Genomic DNA, 25,990 nt, shown 5'->3' on the forward strand with positions numbered 1-25,990 from the left:
CGTGTATTAAGCTCCGCAGCTTTGGCGTGCTTCAGTGCGCCTCGATACCTGTGTATCAGTGCAACACACTTGTTCCTGCAGCAGCACGCGTCCTGGTGCGTCTATTGCCCGTGCTGCGAGTCCTGCTGGTGCTTCAAGACGTTTAGGTCAGGATAAACGGTAAGCGATTACTTGCGAAAAGTTTCAAACTTTCGATTGTTAAAGTTTTTCACCAAGTTGAGAAATTATAACTAAGTTTGGAGTAGTTTTCAAATAAACTAAATAAACATATTTCAAGGGGTTACCAATCGCTTAAATTTTAAACCGGCACCGAGATTATACAGTTGATAATGAAATAGATTAAAAGAAGCGATACGAGCAGGAAACATAAAAATTGCGTCGCGTGTTGTTTTCATAATATAGTATTTTTTCAGCTAATTTTAAATATTTAGTAATAATGAATTCCCTGAAAGAAAAATAGGAATAATTTTAATTAGTCATTCTTTATTTAGTTCCAGTGTAATATTTTGTCACAATTATTATACAATTATAAGCATCCTTTCGTTAATTTTTTATTTTGGCGACACTTTTACATTATGTTATTTTTTTTAATTTTTCAATTTTCTAACATAAAAAACTGCAATTTATGCTGTGGCAAATTTAAGGAGGAATAGTATTCAATTTCGTCTTAGTAATATAACACTTTGTTAATTAAACGAAACTTTTGATTTTTGAGTTGCTTGATTAGACTTTATTATGATGTTCGGTGATTAATTAAATTTTTTTTGTTATCTTTTGTTCAATTTTCCTTTCATTGACTCCAATTCCAGCTTTTCACAAGTGATTGAAACTTTGTCAGTTTTACATCGTTAACCCATCGGTCTTGTGTATGGTCTCAAGTTAATTATTCGTTGACTCTGACGAGTTCGTCCCCTCTCGTTACATATTCCGTGTATATTTTGATGAAGTCGGTTTTATTTCACCGTTTCTGCTGGTGAAAGAGTTGCAATGATTACATGATATGGAAAAGTTGACATATCAATCAATACAGCTGTTGTCTCTGCACTAATTGCCTAATGTGGAGTCACTTTTTGCGTGTCTGATTGTACCCAGGCTTGTGAAAAATCAATCAATAATCAAAGAGCTTTAATACAAGGTACTGTATTTTTTGCCCAATCAGGCGCAAGTTTGCTTTTGTGACAAAAAATAAGCTCACATTTATGTCTAGAAAGATTTGATTATGGAATTTATCAATGTAGCGGAATAACAATTTTCACGTTGAAATAAAAGCCAATTACTCCCGTGCCGCTTTTTTGTGTCCAATTAACAAGACACATAACGCAAATGCAAATAATATGAATTGTTGCGCTGACACCGTAATGAATAGTAGCTTAATTTTTCGGCATTTGAATCAGTTCGGTCCGTTGTCCACATTATGCAGAAATGAAATAAAAATGTTTGGTAGATATGCCATTTAGTCAGGAAAATTTTCGGACCATTGTCCTGAAAAATATGCCTCCTGTTTCAAATTTGGCCTTTAATAAAGAGTCTGATTTTATCAGTGGAAGGTTGAATTACAAATCAAGTGTGTGGCAGGGGTGCGATGTAATAAAGCAGCAACAGGCTATAAAAAGCCGATGGTTATAAGAGTAGAAAAATATGACACGAGAAAGCAACGGTTGCGCTAATTTGTCGATAATTTTACGGTTGGTACTTGAAGGTAGAGCACGCAAATGCGCTCATTTATGCGTAACTGTGCTACAAATGGGCGTCTAGACGAAATAATTGCCCTTATAACGATTTTTCTACGAGGAAAAACAAATCAATAAATAAAATTATGAGAAGGTGGAGGAATTCCAGCGTTAAGTCGTGTGAAAGTTTAAATGAGCACTCAGAAAGGAAAACAATTTTTTTATTCATATTATTACAAAATTGCAATTTGTAATATTTACGACGCCGTATTTTGTATAAAAAAACTTTTTCTTTGTCGTATTTCGTAAAGTTAGCTGTTCATTTCAGGTGGGATTACCTGGGAAAGGACAAAGAAGTTTAAACTGGGAACAAATCAAATACAAAATTTACGGTTTGTGGAAGTAATATTTGAAACGATTTTCGTGCAATTTTATCAAAAAATTATGAAATACGTGCGGTCAACTATGAAATTTTGATCTAGTTGTCGCTTTCGCGAGACGTAGAGTGACAATCTTGCAAAATATTTTAACACAAAAGACGAGTTGACATTTTCAGTAAGATGAGGTAGAATTCAAGTTTTGTTTATTTGTCGTAAAACCATATTGGTTAATTATTAGAGACAGCAAGGGAATAATTTACTTGCTATCCGGTTTTGCGGTTGGTTAAAATTAGCAAAGTGGAAATATGGAAATCCAATTGTGGATTGGTTGTAACCTTGTCAAGAAAAAGCGCGTAATTGTGTTTGGATCATTATTTAAACTAGAAATTTTAGACGAGAGTTATTAGCTAAGTGCATGCAAGTAATGTTGAAATAGATGAACAAAAGGAGACGTCTCTTTGAGTTACCTCATTACATTATTTTAACAAAGTCTAGCAAAGATTTAATCTCCGGATATCTTGGGGACAAAATAAGAGCAATTTGGTCGACAGTTTAGGGCGAAAAGTGAGGTTTACTAATTTGTGGTGGCTCACGTATTTATAATTTTACCATTTTTTCCATGTTATTTGCAGATTTGTTAAGCTTCAAAATTTTAGACAAATTCGGCAGAGGAAGTGATTTCTGTTTTAGATAGTTTTCATTAAAACTTAATCTCGACTTAGTTTTTATTGATTGAATGCCAAAGTCTTTCGATAAGTGCTGGAGTTTAAATCTAAAATTTATCTTATATACGTACGGAAATAACTTATAGAATAACTTAGATGTTTCTTTGACTTACCTCATTATAATATTTTAACAAGCTCTAGCAAAGATTTATTCTGAGGATATCTTGGGACAAAATAAGAGCAGTTTGCTGGTCAGTGGGTTTTTCAATTTGCGATGGCGCACATAATCACCAATTTTACGTTTTTTTAATATAAAAATCGAGTTCCATGTCTTATTGTTCAATGCAGATTAGTTTCGCTTCAAAATTGTAGACAAATTCGGCCGCCGGTGCTTATTAAATTTGGATGTTACTCCAAGTCACTGTTTTAGCTCGTTTTAATTAAAATTTAATCTTGGCATTTAGTTTGTATTGATTGGATGCTAAAGTCCTTCGATAAGTGCTAGAGTTCGAATCGAAAATTTACTTTGTATACGTACGGAAATATCCCATTTCGACTAGGAATTGTCTCTGAAAGCTCTCATTCCAGTAGTTGTTTATCGGTGATCTTTATTATAATAAAGACGAGATTATATGCCACACGTCTGGGATTTATTGCTCCTGGACAGGCACTTTCATGCCTTTCATATGCGGATAGTGTCCGAGAAAATTTCGCAAAACGAAATCAAATTAATAAAACAGGAAAAATCTAAAGGTTATTTTGCATACAGATGTGCAGTTTGTGGGTATCGAGATTTATAAGATATGTCAAACAGGCATGAAAATGATAAAGTGTTTTTCGATACGATTCATTTTAATAAATTGAGTTCATTTTTTGAGTGGTTGATTATCCCCCCGATAAAAGGAGTTTTATGTTTTTAAACAACGCGTGTGTTTGAGCTTTACATCAAATACCCATAATCATGAGCTTACAAAGTGTTACTAATGCGTCCTCCAATTTGTCATTAATCTTTTCAAAAAAGCGGAAGCAAAGACAATAAATACGTTCTAACCCGAATTTTAAAATTCAACTACGACTATTTTTATTCTCTAACTGACTGCAAATTACATCGCACAACAAATCTCATTCCCAAGTTAGCAAACAGTTTGAAACATTTGATTGGTCCATAAAACTGGCTAAGGCTAAGATAAATTCGTTGCAACTATTAAGTCCCCTAAATGCTCTTGCTTCTGTCTTAATTTATACAAACTGGATTTATTCTTAATTAAACGCTTTGTCTCAACCACAAAAATAATACTAATTGGAAAATAATAAATGAAATAAAAACAGTGTTCTTTGAGGCAATTATTAATCGTTGCGCGACTTGGCTAAAGTTGTCCCAATAAATAATGAATGGTAGCAACTAAATATAATTATTACCCATTAGCTATAATTGTTGTGCGCGCAATTTGTTACTACTAAATATAATTGACAAATGAGTATAAATTATTTTGCGTATTAAATATTATTACATTATGCGCTGTAATCAGTTGTGCCAACAAATAGCAAATATTTTAACGCTGAAAAATTATTTTGTGATTGTTGTTTTTAATTTTTATTTATTATATCTCACTTTACGCAACAAACTAATTATGATCTGAAGTTTCCATTGCCTGCAGATTTAACCGCAATCACAAGTTATTGTTGTGCATATACATTTCTAAAATAATTACATATTATTCGTAACGTAGTTGCACATAAAGGGAAACTTAGATGAATAACTTGGCAGCGAGTTGGAAGTCGGATAAAGCGGGGATTAGAATCTCGAAGATTTGCTGAAGTGGAGACCCGCTTGCATCGGATAATTATTTTTCAGTAAATGATTTAAATCGAAAAGTAATAGAATGTTAACTTGTCAAGATGAACAAATCTAGTACTTGATATTTTTTTGCAAATCGCTCTAAATTGTATTCCGAATATGAAAGAATAGCCAGCTTGTTGATTTTCCTCACGATCCAAAAAATATTCAATAGTCGGAAAGTTTGTGAATTTCTGTAAAAGCTCAGGAAGTGTGTGTTGCACGGAATAAATTGATTCAACTGAACACGTGTTAGATTTTAAAACAAACGCTGTATTTGCTTTAGAGTTCTGCTCATCCGAAGTGAAAAAGTTTCTTGTTGCGTTTCAGTTAGTTTTCCGCTGAGTTTCGTGCTTTTAAGTACCTGTTGTATAGTTTCTGTATCACATGCAGAAACCAAGTTAACAGTAAAATGAACAAATCCGGGCACAAAGCGCTAGATTAAACAATTCCATCATCGCAAGTTTTTGGGCTAAAATCGCAATGACTTGCTTGAGGCGGTAATTTAGCAAGAACCGGGCACTAATAATGTATCAGTGCTTGAATTAGCCAGGGATTTGGGAGCAAATCAGCGATTTTGAAGACTTTGGTGACATATCTTGCAGTGGCGGTGGTTTTAGTTAAGCTCCCGCAACTTCATGAAAATTTGATTTAAGGGAGCGAGTTTCAGCTGAAAAAATAACAGATGTTGTGAAGTTTTTGTGATCTCGTTTCGCTTAAAACACGCCTTTGATCGCAATTTATGAAGGTGTAGTTTAGGTAATCGCTTGATGTAAACAGTAATTCTGATAATTATTGTTAAGCGATTTGTCTTTGGCACCGCTCGCATCATCCTGACATCCTGAAGGAGATTAATTAGTTTGCATTTGTTCTACCCTGCGTAAGTCTCAATTCGAACACTTGGTAAAGTGAAACTCACTTAAAAACTGGTTGTACAAATTGGTTTTCCCACGGAAACTTTCAAACGAATAAAGGAAATAAATCGTTCGTTTCAATTGCAGATTTTCAGATAAGAGGCCCAAGTGACAGTTTGGCCGTATTTACGGTTCGACTTTCCGGATAACACATGTAAAATATTGAATTGATTTGTCGCCTCTCTTGCTTTCTATCCGAGATATGCCACCGCCGACCGAAATAACTTTTTACAATGCGGATAATCACCACATTTGCGAGATTCCACCTTGCAGAAATAAATTACTACAGAGTTCACAAGGAACGCCTTTAGTTATTTCTGTTTATTTCTTTGTAGCAAAGGGAAAAGCAGCTTTCCATTTATATTACAAGAAAATTACCCACTGTTTATTTAGAGTGTATCGAGACTAGGAGCTGTCGTCCGTTTAAACTCCCGTAATCATTTGCCGGAATTTACTAAAGCTCACTAGCCCTTGGAGGGTAAAATACACATGCATGTACTCGTAGATTTATTTCAACTTCACTAAAACACTGATGTCTAGTAATAATTAAAACGTACACTAAAATACTTTAAGAAAGTGCCTTGGAACAAACCCTTTCGCTGGAATATAAGTGCTTTCAGTGATTTGTTTTTTGAAAACTTCGATTTTCTCCAACACTTTCAACGTCTTGTGTGTGGATCGTAAAAAAATATCGTTTGTTATCTTAAAAAACAAAAGCCCCCTTTACGCGATACAAAAGCATCGTTCCAATAACACACACGAAAAGATTATGGCTGGGCAATAAATGTGATTGATCCCGCTTTATTAAGGTCTATATTTTTAAGTTTTTGTCCAATAATACAGAGATTTTGGTGGAGATTTCGTAGAGGAATTTTTTTATAATCAGCTAATAATTGCCTAAAAGCTACGAGGTTGTTTACACATTCTTTGTTGTTTTAGTATCTTAATCTTTCTTGAGTGCGAGGAAGCGTTATTTGTGTGAATATAAACGTTTGCATATTCATTATTAACCTAGATATTGTTTAGGATGGAGTGCCACAAGCATTTCATTTATAAATCGCCTAAAATCAACAAAATAATTGAAAAATTACAATTCTCTGTAGTGTTTGAAGTCATGAATCACTTATCCAATAACAATGTATTGATCTAATAATACGCACTTGTTCAAGAAATAAGATCGGTATTGGTCATATTTTTGCACACCGTCAGGGAGATGATAATTGCGAGTAAATGTTAATTGGTCCATAATGAACGTAAGAGTTAATTCCTGGGAGTTAAAACTAATTTTCGCTCAGTTTCAATTACCCCAGATCTAAATCTTGTACATTACAATAACAAGGTGGTAATTCCTGTTAATAACTCTGTGATTTTGAGGCCGGCGTGAGTGAATTAGGCGTAATAATCGTTGAATCGAATTAATCACAATTAAATCGAATTAGCACCGATCGCAACTTATTGGTCTTTGTGCAAAACAAATATGTAGACACAAATGGTCTATATTAGTTGTGATTGGAACTTATGTACGGATGTGAAAGCAAAACTCTGTCGGATGTGGCAGAGCAAATAATACAGTATGGACAGGTGTGATAAGCTCAATAATTATCAGATACTTGTTCGCACACGCGATTATTCATTCCGTGATATATTAGAGGATTTGTCCACATTTTGAGTGACGGCTCCAGGTAAACAACTCGAGGGAATTCCCCGCATAAACGACAAAATGCTCGAGAGAGCCGCTTTTTATGTGTTTCGCGCGAGTTGAAAAACTCGCAGCTCTAACGAGGTTATTCCGGAATAATTCGTCATTTAGACATGAAAAATAATTGCGACGAAACCGAACCGAAGTCGCGAACAATACCGGCGTATTAATTACATTAAAACACCCCGCGGCGAGACGGCGACACAAAATGTGAAATAATTATACAGGTCGTAAAAATGTGCCGAATTCTAACGACAATATTCCGAATTTATCGCACGCATCTTAATGTTAACACTGTGAGGGCTCATGTGGCGCCTTAATGTTCTAATTAATACGGAGCTTATAGTTATTCATGATCCGGACATCAAAGGAGTTAAAATCACATATAAATTGCTGCAGTATGAGGCGGCCACTAGCCCAACTGAATCGAATTAATTATTGTTGAATGTGTGCAACAACTTAGCGTGGAAACCGACTTGTGACATTATAAACCCCAGTTTAAACTTTGAAAATTGTTGCAAAAATTGTAGATTTTTGTGTTTCTCCAAGTCAAAGTTCAAAGAAGAACACTAACTCAAATGGCTCCAATAAACGTCTTTATTGCTACAACAAACAGGAGACTAATTTTATTAATCCTTTTATTTTGCTACGGGTTACGTTCAGCCGAGCGCTTTAATGTTACAGGATAATTAAATTGGCAGGTGATCCAGTTCGGTTTAATAAAAAATATTTTAGAAAAAAACTATTGTTTTATTAACCGCGTTGTGCATTTTTCAAACTCAAACAATTACTATACAGAGTGATTCTTTTAGGGCCTACATTAGAAACTTTTCAACTTCTAATACAGCTAGAGCTTTTAAATTTTTTATACGATCCAAATCGACTATTTTTATTTCAACTAAATTATTTTTAAAATGGCCACAAAAAATTGAGGCCAAGTTTGAATTTTTAAATAGTAACCACACATTTGTATTACATTTTTCTTCTCAAGCTGAGTAAAATTAAAGTTGTTGGTACTGTAATAGTTTTTGACATACCAATTTTTTTCTTAAATTTTTTATTTGCATTAGATCTAAGACATCACAGCTTTTGAACCTTTTTTTTGCATTCGATAACCAAGGATTTGAAAAGTCTTCTAGAATTTTCATAATTGTCAATTTTCAAAATTCAAGGCTAATATGATTTTTTCAAAATGGTTATCAAAAAACTGCTATAACTCAGTTTTTTCAAATGGAATCACCGAATTTTCTTAAGAGCAATCGAAAGGACATAGATATTTATGGTGACTTTTATTCAATACGTTCTATACCTATCTATTACAGTTTTTGAAAAAAATCACAAAAAACAGATTTTACTTTGTAATTTTCGTAGTTAATCAAGTAGACCTTGCAAAATGGTCAACAAATGTTAAACTTTATTATTTTGTTTAGTTTTTAGGTGGTTTATTATCGAATAAGCAGTAAAATAATAAGATAATAATATAAAATAATATAATATTAAAATAATAAAATAATAAAACTATGACTATGATGGGTATGATAGGACTATGATAGGTATTAACAACTAGGGTACATTTTACTTAGTTCCAAGAGATAAATTCAAAAATGCAATAAAAATAGGTTGTAATTATTTAAAATTTCAAAGCTAGTGCCAATTTCTCGAAGTTCCGAAAATTTACTTGAACTCAGAATTGTCGATGTCGATTGTATACAAAATCTTAAAGCTATATTAGAAGTTAAAAAGTTTCTAATGTAAGCCCTAAAAGAATGAGCCTGTATTTGTACATTTCATGACAGCTTGTTTACACATTACATGGTTATGAAAATATGAATGGTGTGCGTGTTTTCTTTACCCCAGTTTATTACAATAATATATTTTTCCCTAATTAGTTGGAAATGACTTCTGAGAATACAGTGCAAAAGGGACCCATTTATAAATATTTTATTCTTATCAACTTTTCTAATAACGTCCACCTACGAGCGTTCAAATTGTTACAAACCAGGAAATAAGCTGGAGCAGAACTGGAACAATATCTCATATTGCGATATTCTCCTTTTTTCAAGTTAAACATTTATATAAAAGTTGTGGCGTCGAGTGAGTTTACAATGGTTTTCCAGTTCGTTTATTGCGCTGACAAAGGAAAGTTGTAAATAATATTTTTCTAAGTTTCCTTGGGCTTAATTTATTGCTGTAGAACTGTGTCCGAAAATTGGTTAGTAGTGTTAGATAAAAATCACAAGTATAACTTCGTTACGGGTGCAATGTTAGTAAAAAATAGGAAAAAGATTCGCACTCTGCGAAACCATGATTGAATTACTTTTTGATGCATTAGAGCAAACCGGTACTAAAACAATCCTTTTTCCTAATGTTAAGCTTGATCTCTTGTAAATTGATAAAAGCATTAGTTTCGTGTGATGAAAGTGAGCAAGGCAGAAGATTAATTAGACCTTTTAAACCAGGGAAAGCGGAAAGCTACTTTTCGTTATCCCCCTTATTAATGGCCAACATGATACCAACATAATTTTTTCAACCTGGCCTGCGAAACCCGGTTAAAATTACAATTTAAAGGGTTATAGTCAATTGGGTTAAAAAGGATTTCTGTTGCTTTGTTTTGTGTATTTACACGAAAAGTTTGAAGGAAAATCAGTGGAAATCCAAGCCGGGGTAAAGTACACCCAATTTAGTGTTGTAGTTCTAACTAATTGCAAAACAGTGGCGCCGAACTGATTTATATGCCACGTTCGGCGAGTCTTCGGACAAAGCGGGCGAATTTAAATACCGGACTTATCAAGGAAATAATTCACCGACGAATGTCTGTCTACAAACACATTTATTTTAAAGATCGGTTCATAAATCTGGAGGCGGTGATGCATAGCACGTTATTTTCTTCCAAATCTGTTTCGACACGGGGTAATAGATTGAAAGTAAATTCGCAAACATATTTTTCCGCCGCAGATCGAACGAAATTAATTTTCCATTCACGACAATTGGGGGTTCGGGCAAACATTCACGGGACCTTTGGGGACCGCAGAGCGGCCACAAAAAGCCGAAATCTAATGACGGAGACTTGGAAAAAGACGGCGCATCGTTTAAGACAGATTGAATTAGGTGAACCTAATTTAAAGTAAATCGACATTGCGACTGGAGACTTTTTAAAGGAAACCACTTTTATGTTCAATTTGCTCCTTTTTATTTCATTATAGGTAACAGAACACGCGACGGTATAATTTAATATCATCCTCCCAATTATACAGTTAAATTATATTCGTGATTAAGGCCGGGAAGTTGTTTAGAATTTTTGGGGGATTCCTCTAATTTTAAATTTAAAACTTGTGAATCCTGCTAAAACTTAAAATGCTTGTAAACCATTTTATCTCGGCGCATCCACCATTTTTAAAAATAAACAAAATGATTTAATAAAAATTGATTAAAATGTTACAGTTGACTGCCGTATCGATTTAATGTAAATAATTGCGTTAAGTTAAATATTATTTAAATTTTTGATTATTAAACATTTAACATATTTTGCTTAGTATGGGTTATATTTTATACAATTTTTATTTTAAATCACACTGCCATAATTAAATTATATGAAATGTTCGTAAAAATATTTTTATAAATTAACCCGGCGCATCCACCATCTTTTGAAAACGCCTAATTTAAAATACAACCTTATTGAAGTTGTCACTGCCATTACATATTAGGTAAATATCTAACCAGTGTAAACTTGAAATGCAATGTAAAACCACTTTATGTCGGCGCATCCACCATTTTTTAAAAATATACAAAACGTTTTGGTAAAAATGTATTAAAATGTTACAGCTGACTGCAATATCCATTTAATGTAAATAATTGAATTAAGTTAAATATTATTTAAATTTTTGATTATTAAACATTTAACATATTTTACTTAGTATGGGTTGTATTTTACACAATTTTTATTTTAAATCACACTGCCATAATTAAATTATATGAAATGTTCGTAAAAATATTTTTATAAATTAACCCGGCGCATCCACCATCTTTTGAAAACGCCTAATTTAAAATACAACCTTATTGAAGAAATGCATTGTAAAACCACTTTATGTCGGCGCATTCACCATTTTTTAAAAATATACAAAACGTTTTGGTAAAAATGTAGTAAAATGTTACAGCTGACTGCAATATCTATTAAATGTAAACAATTGCGTAAAGTTAAATATTATTTAATTTTTTTAATATTGAACATTTTACATATTTTGCTTAGTATGGAATTATTTTACACGATTTTTATTTTAAATTACAGTGCTACAATTAAATTACGTTAAATCTTCGTGAGAATATTTTTAAAATTAACCCGGCGCATCCACCATTTTTGAGAATAACATATTTAAAATAAAAGTTTATTGAAGTCATCACTGACATTACTTATTTTGTAAATGTTTATACAGTGAAAACTTGAAATGCATAAAAAATAATTTAAAGTAAATCGACATTGCGTCTGGAGATTTTTTAAAAGAAACCACTTTTATGTTCAATATGCTCCTTTTTATTTCATTATAGGTAGCAGAACACGCGACGGTATAATTTAATATCATCCTCCCAATTATACAGTTAAATTATATTCGTGATTAAGGCCGGGAAGTTGTTTAGCATTTCTAGGGGATTCCCCTAATTTTAAATTTAAAACTTGTGTACCCTGCTAATTTTTACAACGCGGGTATGTGTTTATGTTTGTTTCAGTTGAGTTACAAACACAAATTACATTTAACTTTGCCAAATTCGACGATTATTCATGAAAATAAACGGTTTGGTTGCTCCTGTGTAGTTTGAAATGAACTGTAAAATAACAAAATGTTTCGTCACAACTTAATCATCTACGCTCTCAGTCTAAATCCTTGCAGAACAAGTCGTTTTTTATTTTTTTGTCTGCGATTTTAACCATGTGTAAAGTGTGTGCTCACAAGGCCTCTGGTGCCACATTTTGGGTGAAGTTTTAAGCGCAAAACCATTAAAACTCAGCGGATCGTAGGCGTAGGTGATCATTCTTAAGATTCCACGACAAATGGTTGGTTGTGTGTGATGTACAGCTCCCTAGAATCCCCCAGGACTCGCCTTACCGAATGCATTTGCGTTTACTATCACACAACATGAATTCCAACTAGACAATTAGAATTACAATATCAGTGCAGGCCATAATTTAGGAGTAACAGTTGCAAAAATTGAGCTCCCAGAGTGGGACAGAACGGCGGTTTGTTGTCGAGAAGATTGAGTAGGGCGAAAGGGAGCAATTGTTGCTCTCTGGGGACAATCTGATTTCGCTGACCTGCATTCCCAATATCTCAAGACACTTAGAGTTTGCTGAGAACTGGTGTAATATGTCGCGAGTGAGTGTGGTCGCGTGACAACTAACGTTTCATTCGAAAACAGAGCGGATTTTGTGTAGTGGTTTCCCAACATGTTGCATGTTGTTACCTTTGTGAAAAATTTGTTCGTTGTAATAACGATATATCGGCTATTATTTTCGTGGAAATTCTACATACAAAACTGTTGCTTCGGTATTGGAAGAATTATATTATTTTGAGTTGAGTAAAATATTTGACGTTATCGCTAAATAACAGTTGTTCTCTAATGTTTGTAAAAATGAAGATACAAAAGTTCCAATTTTGTCCTTTCAAGTATCAATAAAACGACTTAATACGACCAGCCGTAGGCATTTTGAGCATATGTTGCACTTTGTAATCGCATTTTCCACAAAAGAAAGCAATTCAGAAGGAAAATTGAAAACCCAGAAAAGTTTTGATCATTTTATAATTAATTTCAGTGTTGTTATATTTGGTTATAACTGTAAATTGTACTGATAAAACCTGATTGATGGAGCAAGACTCGTTTAGGCGAAGACCTTTTCCCTTAGTACAAATTAATTCGGCTGTTAGAAATTAATTACACAAATATAATGTGTTCAGGACTAGACTGATTTGATTTTAGCGTAATCTCCATAATAATTAGAATTCGAGACAGTCTGACATTTTCGAAAACCATTAGATTAGCGTTTAGATAAGTTCCAAAAATGTACATTTTGATACAAATGTGCTTTATTTACTTGTAAAAGGAAAATCCATTATATGGGCTTTGATTCCTGTAATAGACAAATCAATATTCCGTGCTTCTGTGGTAAGCACCTGTTGACCGCCACAATCCAGCCAGTTCTAACGCTTTGTATTTTTTTCTGAAATATTTTGTGAAATAAATCGCTTTTACAATTGTTACAGTTTAAAATATAATTACATTAGTGACTGTAGTAATTTCATACGAATAAAACGGGACATACGACGCGAATAGAAGTAATTGAATAAGTAGATATGAGTATTGTTGCCTGGCTTCTCAGTAAAATCCAGAACGTAACATTGTTGTCGGAACGACTAACACAATTTATATTTACGTGACATTCATCTCATTAACTGAGCACTGAATAGAAATGCTTTTTGAAGAAGAAATAGTCGGATAAAACTGATCGTTACATGGTTTGTAAGCGCTTCATTTGAGCTTCTGGTTAATTCGTGCAATTTACCACTCGTTCAATCAACTAAGACTTAATAATCGTGTGAAAAAATTAAGAATCTTGTTTGTTTTGCTTTGGTGATTCTAAAGGCGCCCGCATTTTTTAATTACGTCTCATTTCGTAAGCAAATTACCGACGTAGTTACGTTTTCTTTTTGCAACATTTACCTACTGTATCTATGCAAAGTATAAAACTAAGTATAATCATATTCACGGCTGATCTTATCTTGTACTAAACACGGACTTTCATAACATCAGCGTTGGTTTGAGAGTATAAAGATGCTTTTGTTGTGCTCCTACACGAGTACCGAACTGCAAAATTAACATTTGGATATTTTTCAACGACCAACAATCATCTCAACGGGGTTTAGACGAGATGTCATAGTAGAAGAAAAAGCTTGTTAATGTTGTTATCGGATCACTGCTTTGTTCATGCATAATTAAATGTTCGTAAAAATATTTTTATAAATTAACCCGGCGCATCCACCATTTTTGAGAAAAACAAATTTAAATAAAAACTTCTTGATGTCGTAATTGTCATTACACATTTGCTAAATATTTAATCAGTTGCAACTTAAAAAGCATGCGAAATCATTTTATCCCGGCGCATCCACCATTTTTAAAAATATTTTTTAAATGGTGGATGCGCCGTTTTAGTAAAAATTGATCAAAATGTTACAGTTAACTGCAGTATCACTTTAATGTAAATAATTGCGTTAAACTAAATATTATTTAATTTTTGAACATTGAACATTTTTCATAATTTGCTTAGTATGAGGTGTTTTAAACGATTTTTATTTTAAATCACAGTGCCATAATTAAATTATATTAAATGTTTGTAAAATATTTTTATAAATTAAACTGGCGCATCCACCATTTTTAGAACACTTAATTTAAAACAAAAACTTAACTTAACAAAAAGTCGTCACTGGTATTACATATTTTGTAAATATTTAATCAGTGAAAACTTAAAATGCATGTAAACCATTTTATCTCGGCACATCCACCATTTTTAAAAATAAACAAAATAATTTAATAAAAATTGATGAAAATGTTACAGTTGACTGCAGTATCGATTTAATGTAAATAATTGCGTTAAGTTAAATAATATTTAAATTTTTGAATATTAAACATTTTACATATTTTACTTAGTATGGGTTGTATTTTACACAATTTTTATTTTAATCACACTGCCACAATTAAATTATATTAAATATTTATAAAAATATTTTTATAAATTAATCCGGCGCATCCACCATATTTTGAAAACATCTAATTTAAAATACAACCTTATTGAAGTTGTCACTATCATTACATATTTGGTAAATATTTAACCTGTGTAAACTTGAAATGCATGTAAAACTACTTTATACCTGCGCATCCACCATTTTTAAAAAATATACAAAATGTTTTGGTAAAAATGTTTTAAAATGTTACAGTTGACTGTAATATCGATTTAATGTAAACGATTGCGTAAAGTTAAATATTGTTTAAATTTTTTAATATTGAACATTTTACATATTTTGCTTAGTATGGAATGTATTTTACACAATTTTTATTTTAAATCACAGTGCTACAATTAAATTACGTTAAATCTGCGTAAACATATTTTAAAATAAATCCGGCGCATCCACCATTTTTAAAAATAAACATTTGGTAAAAATTGATTAAAATGTTAGAATTGACTGCAGTATCGATTGGATGTTAATAAAATTTTAAATAATATTTAATTTATTTAAGTATTGAACATTTTACACATGTTGTTTAGTATAGAGTGTATTTTACACGATTTTTATTTTAAAGCACAGTGCCACAATTATGTTAAATGTCCGTAAAAATATTTTTATAAATTAACCCGGCGCATCCACCATTTTTGAGAACAACAAATTTAAAATAAAAGCTTATTGAAGTCACCACTGACATTACATATTTTGTAAATATTTAACTAGTCAAAACTTAAAATGCATGTAAAACCATTTATCCCGGCGCATCCACCATTTTAAAAAAATAAACAAATTGTTTCAGTTGGCTGCAACACCGATTGTTTGTAAATAATTGCGTTAAATTAAATGTTATTTAAATTTTTGAATATTTTGCTTAGTACGTGGTGTATTTTACACGATTTTAATTTTAAATCACAGTGTCACAATTGAATTATTTTCCGATTTTGCAAAATAATGTAATAACCTTTAAATAGAAACAACTGGTTTTAAAACCAAGTCAAACTCATTTCAGAGCTCAATGCCCAAATCACCCAAACAGCGTATGTTTTCTATTTGCCTGTCCCCGCATCCGCTGAATGAGCCTTTTGAAACGATTGTGAATCTATTCGTAGAATTAAAATTCCGTTGGTTTTGTCGAACTCTCAATCGCCGACCGCTCGAATGGTGTATTATCCTGCATGACAGAAATTCGCAATTGTGTTAGCCGCCGCAGCATCGTACTCGCGGTTCATGTTAAATTCAGAGATAACCATAAAACGATAATAAACCGAAAAAGGAAAGTTAGGTGCTAAACACCTCAGCACATGTGGCGCATTCCAATCGATCGCGGTGTGAGTTTTTGCCTGAAAAACAGCAATTCGGAAATGCAGGTTGCACACCTTCCAATCATTCGAGTCGATAAACAACATTAGTTGTGATGAATACTGGCGGTTGTTGAATGGAAATGTCTAGAGTGAACATTTGTCGTTACAAGAGCCGTCTGTGCTTGACACGAACAGATCGAGGATCTTCGAATGGTATCAAGACTCATTGTATCCAGAGAGGGAGAGGATTTTTGATGGGCAATGCCGGGATAATTACTATTCATAAAGCAATCCCGAGTATGTGTGGTACATAAATTCGGCGGTAACCTCACGTGTCTCTTGAGTGAGCATTTAACTTGTCAGGTGTGCTTGCATAATTTATTAATGATTTTGCTTGCGGTGATTATCTGCGTGTAAATCGATAAGCGGCCTCCAAATGCCGTAATTTATACGAACGCTGTGTTTTCGCAAGATTTTCGCGGATTTAATTCGGGAAAATTTAAGCTGGGTGATATATCGCCCAAAAAGTGAATAATTTAATTCGCAATTCAACACCGACATATTGATTTAATATAAAATAGTAAAATAAAAAAGACTCCCTGTTATTTCCCCGAGGACGCGGCGTTTTGAGTTACAATTTTTGAGAGTCCCTGTTCAATAGTTTTACCTAAACTATTTTTAAACAATTTAGTTTTACCAGGCGCTGGTAACTTTATACGATTCTACTAGAGTTTTATTTGAATTGAATTAATTAATTTATGAATTTTGATGGTCCCAAAATTCCAATATTGCAAATTGGATTTCTAAAAATACTATATAAAATATTTAATACCCTACGAGAAAACAACTTGCAGTAAGCATTCTGTTGTTTTTATTTTGAGAGTGTAATTGAAATCGATATTGCATTGTTTCTTATTTATGGCAAATACACTGTTTATAGATTTAACTTCTATTACTTTTTTATCGCAGTCCGCAGCTAGAAGTACTTTTCGGTTAATTTTTTGTTGGAAAAAACAGCATAAGTAACTATTAGTCTAACATATCTCCTGGAAACTGGTTGCAAGTTACAGCTGAACATACATCTACGTGATGTATGTCCACAATAATTCCTCAAGGATTATAAAAAATGTTTGGATACCATCGGGTCCTGAAAGCCACTTCTGGTGTTATTTTACCACTTACAAGTTTTTAACGTACAATTACACAGATACGGCTTAGGAAACCTTGGTATGGCGGTGCATTCAGGTTGTTTTCCACAGATTGGAGAATGTCTTATTAAAGCGGAATGTATGAAAAAAGGTCGACGAATGCATCAAAATTTAATTTAAGCCGAGTTGCCGACGAAAGATGGGAACAATACCCGCGATTAAAAATTTACAGAATCGTTCTTGAAATGCCGTAAAAATTGTAATTAAATGACTTTGATCAAGTTGGGAAACTAGTTAATCAACAAAGGAAGTTTCTGCCATGTGCCTGCAACTCATACTTCCTTAATTAGTTGTTTTTTAATTTTAAGAGAGCAGTTTTATGTAAGAATCATTGTTTCATTCCGTTTGATTATAATTTACGACAGGGCTGTTTAGGAAAACTAATCAAAGTTTGCAGCTCATTTTTACAAACGTGCCACTTGTGGGTGTTCTTAAGAAAAATGTGACACCGTTCTGTGGATATTTCTTCGCTTTATTATCGTATTTATTACGTTTTCGCGTCACCACACTTAATGCAATAACATAAATAATCACATTTGTGAGTTTTAGTTACTTTGCCGGCTTCATTATCGCGTTCAGTCTTTGCTCGTTAGACGTGTGACAAATTCGCACGTTAGATTTAAAGTGTTTATGAATGAGTCCTAATCTAAGAACGATTAGACAGCTTGGAGCAATTCGGGGAAATGGCAATTCGAGTTGGTAATTTGCAATCCTCAGCCAGAGACTTGTTGGGGTTGATCAAGTTGAGAAATTGGCAATGCTGTCACGCTTCTCCGCTAATTTCGCAACTTAATTACTTAGATGATGTTGTTTCGGTTTTTTAGCAACTCGCAAAATGAAAAGATTGAATGCTTGGAACCACAATTAAATAATTAATCCTTCTTTTGACAAGTCTGCACGGACACCATTAATATTTTCACAAAATAATTAAAAATTTTTTAATAGACACGGAATGGAAATTTTAAATGAGTGTTTGTCATCTTTGTTCTGTTGCAGATACACGAAAAATTAATTTTTGGCCTGGTAAAGTACTAAGTACAAAGAAGCCTCGCCCTTAGAAGGTAGAACTGGTAAGTAGTGTTAATAACTTGAAATCAGTTCGTAGAAATCGATAAAAATTGTATTTATCATTACTACAGAATGGGAAATGTTTGTCAGACCCAACATTATTATACCATTACGCGTGTTTACTTGTTCAGCCCTCTGTCGATGTTAATCACCAAATAGATAATTTTTAACGTCATTACGACGACTGTCAATCCCTTACCCAAGTTTACCTAACAGTGCTTTAATGATGAGTAATCACCTTGTTTATTGACAGATGAGAATGAGTTAGACATTCATCACACCCCTTTTATGATTTATGTCAACAACCGAATTGTTAGAATGATAATAGTGCGTGATTAAATATAGGCAGAAGATAACTTGCAAATAATTAGCTCTCGCTCGTTGATTATCCACCGAACAAGCGGCAATTGCGAGCTAATAATCACCATTAATTTTTGTCGTAATTTGGCCGAAAGAAACCAAACAAAGAGATACGAGTACATTGTCCTTAAGGAACGAAACAGGTGTAAATGGATTTGTAAGGAATTGTAGGCGTCTGTTATCGTGCCATTTATTCAATTCACTCGGTCTGTCGGGCAAAGATAGTGAAGTGGATTGTCGGTTTCGTCAGAAGTGAGAGAAAAACTCACCATTGTTGCTTTATTACGATAAACAAACATGACATAATGGCTCGGAGATAAATGTTTAATAAAAATAAACATAATTTCCCCCGGCGCATCCACCAATTTTCATACCAAATTGAGTTATGAGTTCGTAATTAAAGCGAACTTCGACACCGCCTCACTTTTCACCATACTTTTTAAGACGGGAAAGTGACAGCCTGATGAAAGCACAAGGGTGATATTCATAACAATCTCGAGTTTGCGTTATTGTTGGCAAGTTTGCCGGCTTTTGCGGAAAATTCCTAAAGTATTAGGTTAATCTTTTGAGAATTTCAGACGCTTATATAACGCCCAAAATAACACCTTAGCATGAAAAAACCATAGAGAAAACAAGTCAAAATGGTTTATTTTTGTACTTTTATAATGGTTCAAATTTTAATTAATTTTTATCCAATTCTGTGTTCCCACAAAGTAATTAAAACTTTGCGTTTGGAAAAGTTACAATAAATAGCACAAACACATAAAAATGCTCTAGCTCTAGTGTCAGTTTTCGCAAAATTCGTTCTTACAAAATTTATGCACTTGTTTTTTTCTTCTATTAATGCATTTTATATTTACGAGTATTTGTGCTTGTATTTGACGGATAAATGAAATCAATAAAATACCCCTGTCTTATTAAAATTAAAGCATTTAAAGTAAATATTTACATTAAGGCTGAAATTAATGTTTAGAGCAGTGGAGCAAAAAAATATAATTGGGTAAAATATTAAGTGAGAGGCGATGCCTTGAACAAACGAAACATTACGATTTTTAACGTTTCTAGTAATAATTTATATAATTAGAATATAATTATGTTTTAAATACACCTAATTGCCCACGCATTTAAAATTTCCTTTAGAAAATGTATTTATTCACATTAAACATTAACGGTTAGCGATTTTGCTCGCTTATTTATTGATTGTCAGTAATTAATAATTACATTAATTTTAACAGAATCAGTGGAAATAATCAGTTTTAAACAAACGAGTCAGTTAAAAAAGGTCAACAATTTATATTTAATTTCGTGTGTGATGTAACATTAAATAAATACCGCTTTATAGCCATAAAATATTAAAATGTTTTTGCAATGAAGAAACAAACAAAGGGTTGTTGCTCCTGTTTCAGTCGACAATTCCAGTTGTAATAACATTCAGCAATAAGAAAAACGCGCATTTCAAACAAAAGAAACCCATCTCGGTTTTCACATGATGCCGTGACTGTTCCGACACTTCAGGCACGCAAGAGCGTACGTACTTCAAGTGCTGAACCGATTTTTTAACGAAGAGAGACTTATTAAATAAACATAAGCGGCAAAATTGCTCTTTTTGGGCTTAAACATGGCATAAAAATCGCGTAAACGGCATCTGCATGGCAAAAACTATCGTGCATATTTCATGAGAAAGTGCGAACCTCTGGCGAAAAATAACCTCTCATTCCGGGCTATTTAATGAAGCTTTTAACGCTTAACGAGTCGAGTAAACCCCTTTATTATGTTTTTAGATGTGTGCTTGTGATTCATAAAGTCAAACAAACCGCAGTTTCACTAGTGCACGTGCTGCCTTATAAAGCGAAATTTAAATAAAGCGCCGATAAAAAGAAAAGCTCGATTTTTGCCGGCTACGTCACCGGCGGTTACTTTGCCCGATCTAAATCTTTGGAATTAAAAAAATATTTTTCAAACGCACGCTAGAGGTTTTATTTAGAGACACGCAAAAGTTAAGGGTGTTTTCAAATGAATAGACAGCTGAGTCGAGTTTTATGTCGCTGTCAAACTTTTCATAAACAGTCCCTGTTGATTATTTATGGAAGAGTTGAACGCTCCAGATGGCGGGATTATCACCGACGATCACATAACTTAAATGGGCGTTTACTCCTCAGATCAAAAGTTAATAGCTCCATCTGCGCTAATCTGTGGCCAAACAGTGGCCATCAACTTTTCAATTACCTTGGTCTCATTTTTATAAAGCACGACATTGTAGCTCATCCTGTGAGATAAAACTTGATCAAAATTTCTAATCGCTCTTCAGAAAGAAGTTAATGCAAAATAGTTTTTTCTTCATGCTGCTCCCACCCCTCTAACTACTAACTATAACTTAGTTAAGGGCCACCTGACTACTACTTGCCCAAACTTCGCTTGTTGTTAAAAGCTTCCACAATACACCTCTGCTGAAAGAATAACTTTCCGTTTTGCGGTTGTAGTGAGTTATTCAGGCCTTCCGTTAATGAAATAAGGTCAGGAAACTACATTCATAAATGTGCCAAATAAATACAAGCCGGGATTACGAATTTTATGAGATAATAAACGTAAAAACTAGTCGCGCCGCCATCTATTCCACCTCTGTCAGGATTTATAAGCATTTGAATATTTTCGCCGTTTTTACCTTCGCATCTTAAATTTTACTACGGTGGGTGGAAACACAAAAGAGTCATATAATTACGCTTGAACTTTGGTCGGTTGAGCATATAATGACTTTGAATTCTTTGTCTGCTGTAATCGACGATGACTGTTTTGTCGCGCAAAACACAAAAATAGTTTCAAATTTTTAAGCTCCCTTTAAGTGCGAGATTACGCAGACCCGAAACTTCAACACTGCGTCAAAACTTTTGCCCAGAATGACTCAAGGCTAATTGTTATGAAAGTAAAGAACAGACAACATATTTTAAATAAATAAAGTTAGTTTCAGACTAAAAGCACAAAAAAATTCCATTAGTAACCTAGAGCTCCACATTTCCACCTACTTACTCAAAATTACTATAAATGAAAAGCATAAATTCGCCCGCAACGCATCTGAAGCAAACGCCTGTGTTTGTGACTATTTCAGTTTTACTCTTTTCCTAAAACGCAACACTGCAATAATGGGAATGTTCCAACCTGCAGTAATGGTCCCCCCATTGCAATTTTTGCTCACTTAGCTTTTAGCCGTTTTACGACAGTGAAGTAACCCCAAGTGGTTAATTACCTCCTTGCCTACATTACTTTCAAGTCTCTTTAGCTCCAAAAGCGACAACAAGGTGACACAATTCCGGAAATTTATTTTTTCCACCGTTTACCATAAATTAGTCACGCTATCTCCATGCGCATTTTTTATCGCTTGTTTGCGAGGATCGGCCCGAGCTGTTAACAATTAATCGAGGCCGGAGGGCCCTTTCGGGCTCTATTTTCCGTATTATGCAGGTGGGATCACGTCTCCGGTTTATTCGATTCCTGAAAACTCCACCGTGCAATTCAATATTGTCGCCAGATTACGTTTCAAGGATTATGCATTTATGGTCAATTTCAGACGGAATGGTGGAGTAACTTGATTTTACTTTTGTAGGAGTAGAGCTTCTCGGAAATAATTTCAAAACGCAAGCTTGCGTATTACAAGTGCATGTGAAACTATTATGCAAATTCGACTCTCAAGATTTAAATATTTGATTAGCCATTTGCTTTGATCGATTCGCGAGTTAACGCGGGAACAACGCGTTTGATCTGCTCGCTGCTAAACTCGATTATGTCAAAACGAGTCGCGAAATGCATCTTTGATGGCTACAAATTTCGTAACGCATTTTGTTCGATGCAGAATCACAAGTAAGGAGTTAAGTCATTAGAAGCAAAAACGCGCTCAGTTTTAATAGGAAGAAGTCGCGGCAAATGTCCCTTGAAATTAAACCGTTTAATGCTTGCAGTTATTGTAATTTGTTGGTAAAAATAGCCCATAAGCTCGTATCAGTCGCTTGAAAACATATTAAGCTTTATGATATCTTGGTTATTTTACAATAATGGAAATGTTCGTGATGAGTTTATTACAATAATGAAAACTCGTCGCATAAATAATAAATTTATTATTGTTCAATTGATTTTTTCTGATTATAGAGATCCAGATAATGTAAAAAAATCAAACTAAAGCAATACTTCTCTTTCAACAATTCTATTTCGTAAACCAAACGTTTTATCCTCGGGTTATTCGCTGATTAATATTATTTTTCATAGAATCAGAGAGCTGATCCAAAAAAATTTTTTACCTAAGTAAACGTAATACTCGTTCAGACAATACATAAGAGTTTTTACGAGAAGTAAATTTTTCTTTATAGGAATTTAGTACCAGTCAAATTAATTCCAACTAACAACTATAGCATTTTTTAAATTTAAACTATGAGCAGAAGAAAGAAATACAAATTGATGACGGACGGGACACAAAAAAAACATTTTTAACGTTGAACAATTGTTATAAAATTATGTCAATTTAAAAGATACAAATTCCAACAAATATTTTTGAAGTAAACGGTGGAACCTCTTGAAACTTTTGAAATTACAAAACCGAAGAATAAGGCAATGTGCTACGACTTCAGATTAATTTACATATGACGGACGGGACAAAAAAAATCTGGTGTGTGAAAATAGCTTGTATTTATTGAGACAAGTTTTAATTATTAAAGGCTTTAACAGTATTAAAATTAGACAGTGGAAATTAAAAATTCTTGTTTTTGTTTAACAACGTAAGAAATGAGAACTTTTATGTTTGCAATACCGGACGGGACATTAAAAGTTATAAAGATAAAAAAATAATACTACTATTTTCTATTTACTTTCTAAACTACCAGAAACTAGAAAAATACTCTTTAAAAAATATTCAACAGTTGTATAACGTCAGTATTTTATGTTATCGCCTAAAAGGCATACAATGTAAATTTTAGAATTCAATAAATTACTTCAATTTAAGTGATTATCCTCTCTCTACAACTCTTTTCTCGCAAAATATATTAAATTTAAACCGAATCGTGTATTTTACAAGAGACTTAACGTTACTAAAATCATTTTGAAATTTCGGGATCAGGTTGCGTTTTTCCTGGAACGGCTGAAAATCCTCTAACTGTAATAAATTTCTGTTAATTAATACTGATAAATCGCACAATGATGGGTTTTGCAATTCCAGTAATGACCACACAGTTCAAAGAATTTTTGAAGTCATTAAAGCCTCAAATCTCCGATATAAATGTAACCAATTCTTCAATAATCCAAACGTATTATAGACCATGATTATTATTAAACCGAGCACCCTCTGGTACATAATTAGAGGCGTCCAATTAACTGTGACATTTAGAGCTTATCTATTAATAGCGTGAAAAATCCCACACTTTTTGGGGGATTTACTCAAATATTTACTCTTCCTGGTCTCTTCACCCTAATTATTGCAGTCGTTAGCCAATTAATCAAACATTGTGGATCCGATGGAACGTAAAACTCGCCCTTTGATTACAGATTAACGATGCATTCAACGACGATAACCACTGCTGTGGTTTTAGCAACAATATATGTAGTTTGTGCGGCGGAAGACCACCACAAAAGAGCTCCTTCGGGTTTCACCGGAGTCCGAGGGAAGAAGTCCATACCGGATTCAGCGTACTCGACCGGTAATTCCGACAGCGACTCTATACCAGAACTTAAGGCTGTCGACATCGTTTCCGATTTAGGAGCAGTCGACAAGAGAGCGCCTTCGGGCTTTATGGGGATGAGGGGCAAAAAGCCGTTCTCGCTCTGGGAAGGAACTTACCCGGATGGGGTGTTCAAGAGAGCGCCCTCAGGATTTATGGGCATGAGAGGCAAGAAGGACATGGAGTTCGCCAACTACGGTAAGAATAAAACCAAACTCCGACGCAGACCGTGTGCAGTAACAACTTATTATCACTACATAAATTAAATTAACAAAAATTCAAACAGCGCCCTTCCCTCGCTCACATTTCTTTAAGCGTTCGCAAATCAAATCAAGTCAAATATTGACCTTTTCGCAACTCTGTTGTTTTACCAGCAGATGAATACATCAAGCGGGCCCCGTCGGGCTTCATGGGGATGAGGGGCAAGAAAGACTACGACAGCTCATCCAGCCAGCTCGACAAGAGGGCGCCCATGGGCTTCATGGGCATGCGGGGCAAGAAAGACTACGACGAGATCGCCGACGAGAAGAGAGCCCCCTCTGGGTTTTTCGGGATGCGGGGGAAGAAAATGCCGCGCCAGGCGGGATTTTTCGGGATGCGGGGGAAGAAATACCCGTACCAGTTCCGGGGGAAGTTTGTGGGGGTTAGGGGGAAGAAGGCGAGTCCGGACGATTACTACAACGTGGATTTAGACACCGTAGGGCAGGAGCTGGACTTGAACCAGCTGATGCTGCTTCTGACTGAGAACGAGGGGGAGAGTGATATTTGGAACGGCAACAATGAAGTGGGCCAGTACAGCCAAAAGTGAATAATTTTTAAGTAAGTTATGGCACAGTTTGATTGAGTTTGAGACGGTTATTGCAGGTTCAAACCAACTTCTAGTCGTCAGATTCTAGTCAGCAAACCTAGCATAAAATAGAAATATTTGTCAATATTGTTGCAGGATTTTATTTCGTTTTGAGTAAATTGTTGTATAAAGTGGGGGTGAGTTCAACGCTGTCAATTGGACGAAGCCGAACCACAGGATGCTTTATTTTTGAATATTTTTGGCTTCTTCCAATTGATACGGCGCTATGGTTTTTCCTTAGAGGCTGGATTTGGAAAAATCAGTAAATTGTGTTTCGATTAACTTGCAATAAACACTCCTTTCGATGAACCAACCTGTAAAAATAAGTAAAGACACATATCAATCGAAGACGTTTCGGTTTACCAAAATTTTTGTTCTGTGTCACGAGTTCTTTCGAGAAATCAAGATGGACTAATTCGGTGTATATTCAGACTTCTGTATTGATTCTATTCTATTTTATTGTAGATAGGAGGAAATTATATTTATTAAGTACTAATATAATAGAGTATATTCTGTTATGTATATTTACTGTGACTTAATAAAATTATTAGAGTTTGAGAAGCAACTATGTTTCTCTTA

General features: G+C 33.9%; 1 protein-coding gene across 4 annotated transcripts; it reads left to right on the forward strand.

The window, feature by feature from the left end:
* Nucleotides 1-25,972, forward strand: Tk (Tachykinin). Of its 4 annotated transcripts, none has more exons than XM_015982765.2 (5): nt 1-159; nt 18,437-18,510; nt 24,392-24,762; nt 24,939-25,383; nt 25,429-25,972. In XM_015982765.2, exons 3-4 carry the CDS (start codon nt 24,399-24,401, stop codon nt 25,370-25,372), a joined length of 798 nt encoding a protein of 265 aa, XP_015838251.1. In that variant the 5' UTR covers nt 1-159; nt 18,437-18,510; nt 24,392-24,398; the 3' UTR covers nt 25,373-25,383; nt 25,429-25,972. The 4 variants fall into 4 exon arrangements, with proteins under 4 accessions (XP_015838251.1, XP_008196871.1, XP_064213358.1 ...); XM_008198649.3 differs by having other exon boundaries at nt 24,942-25,383; XM_064357288.1 differs by lacking the exon at nt 25,429-25,972 and having other exon boundaries at nt 24,939-25,385.
* Nucleotides 25,973-25,990: the final 18 nt, after the last annotated feature.

The sequence above is a fragment of the Tribolium castaneum genome, chromosome 6, assembly GCF_031307605.1.
Source record: "Tribolium castaneum strain GA2 chromosome 6, icTriCast1.1, whole genome shotgun sequence".
Lineage (NCBI taxonomy): Eukaryota > Metazoa > Arthropoda > Insecta > Coleoptera > Tenebrionidae > Tribolium > Tribolium castaneum.

What these genes read in the sequence shown, in the direction of transcription:
- Tk (XM_015982765.2), top strand. Translation starts at nt 24,399, where the DNA reads ATGCATTCAACGACGATAACCACTGCTGTGGTTTTAGCAACAATATAT. An exon ending in CATGGAGTTCGCCAACTACG is followed by an intron (nt 24,763 to 24,938) that starts GTAAGAATAAAA and finishes TTGTTTTACCAG; the next exon opens with CAGATGAATACATCAAGCGG.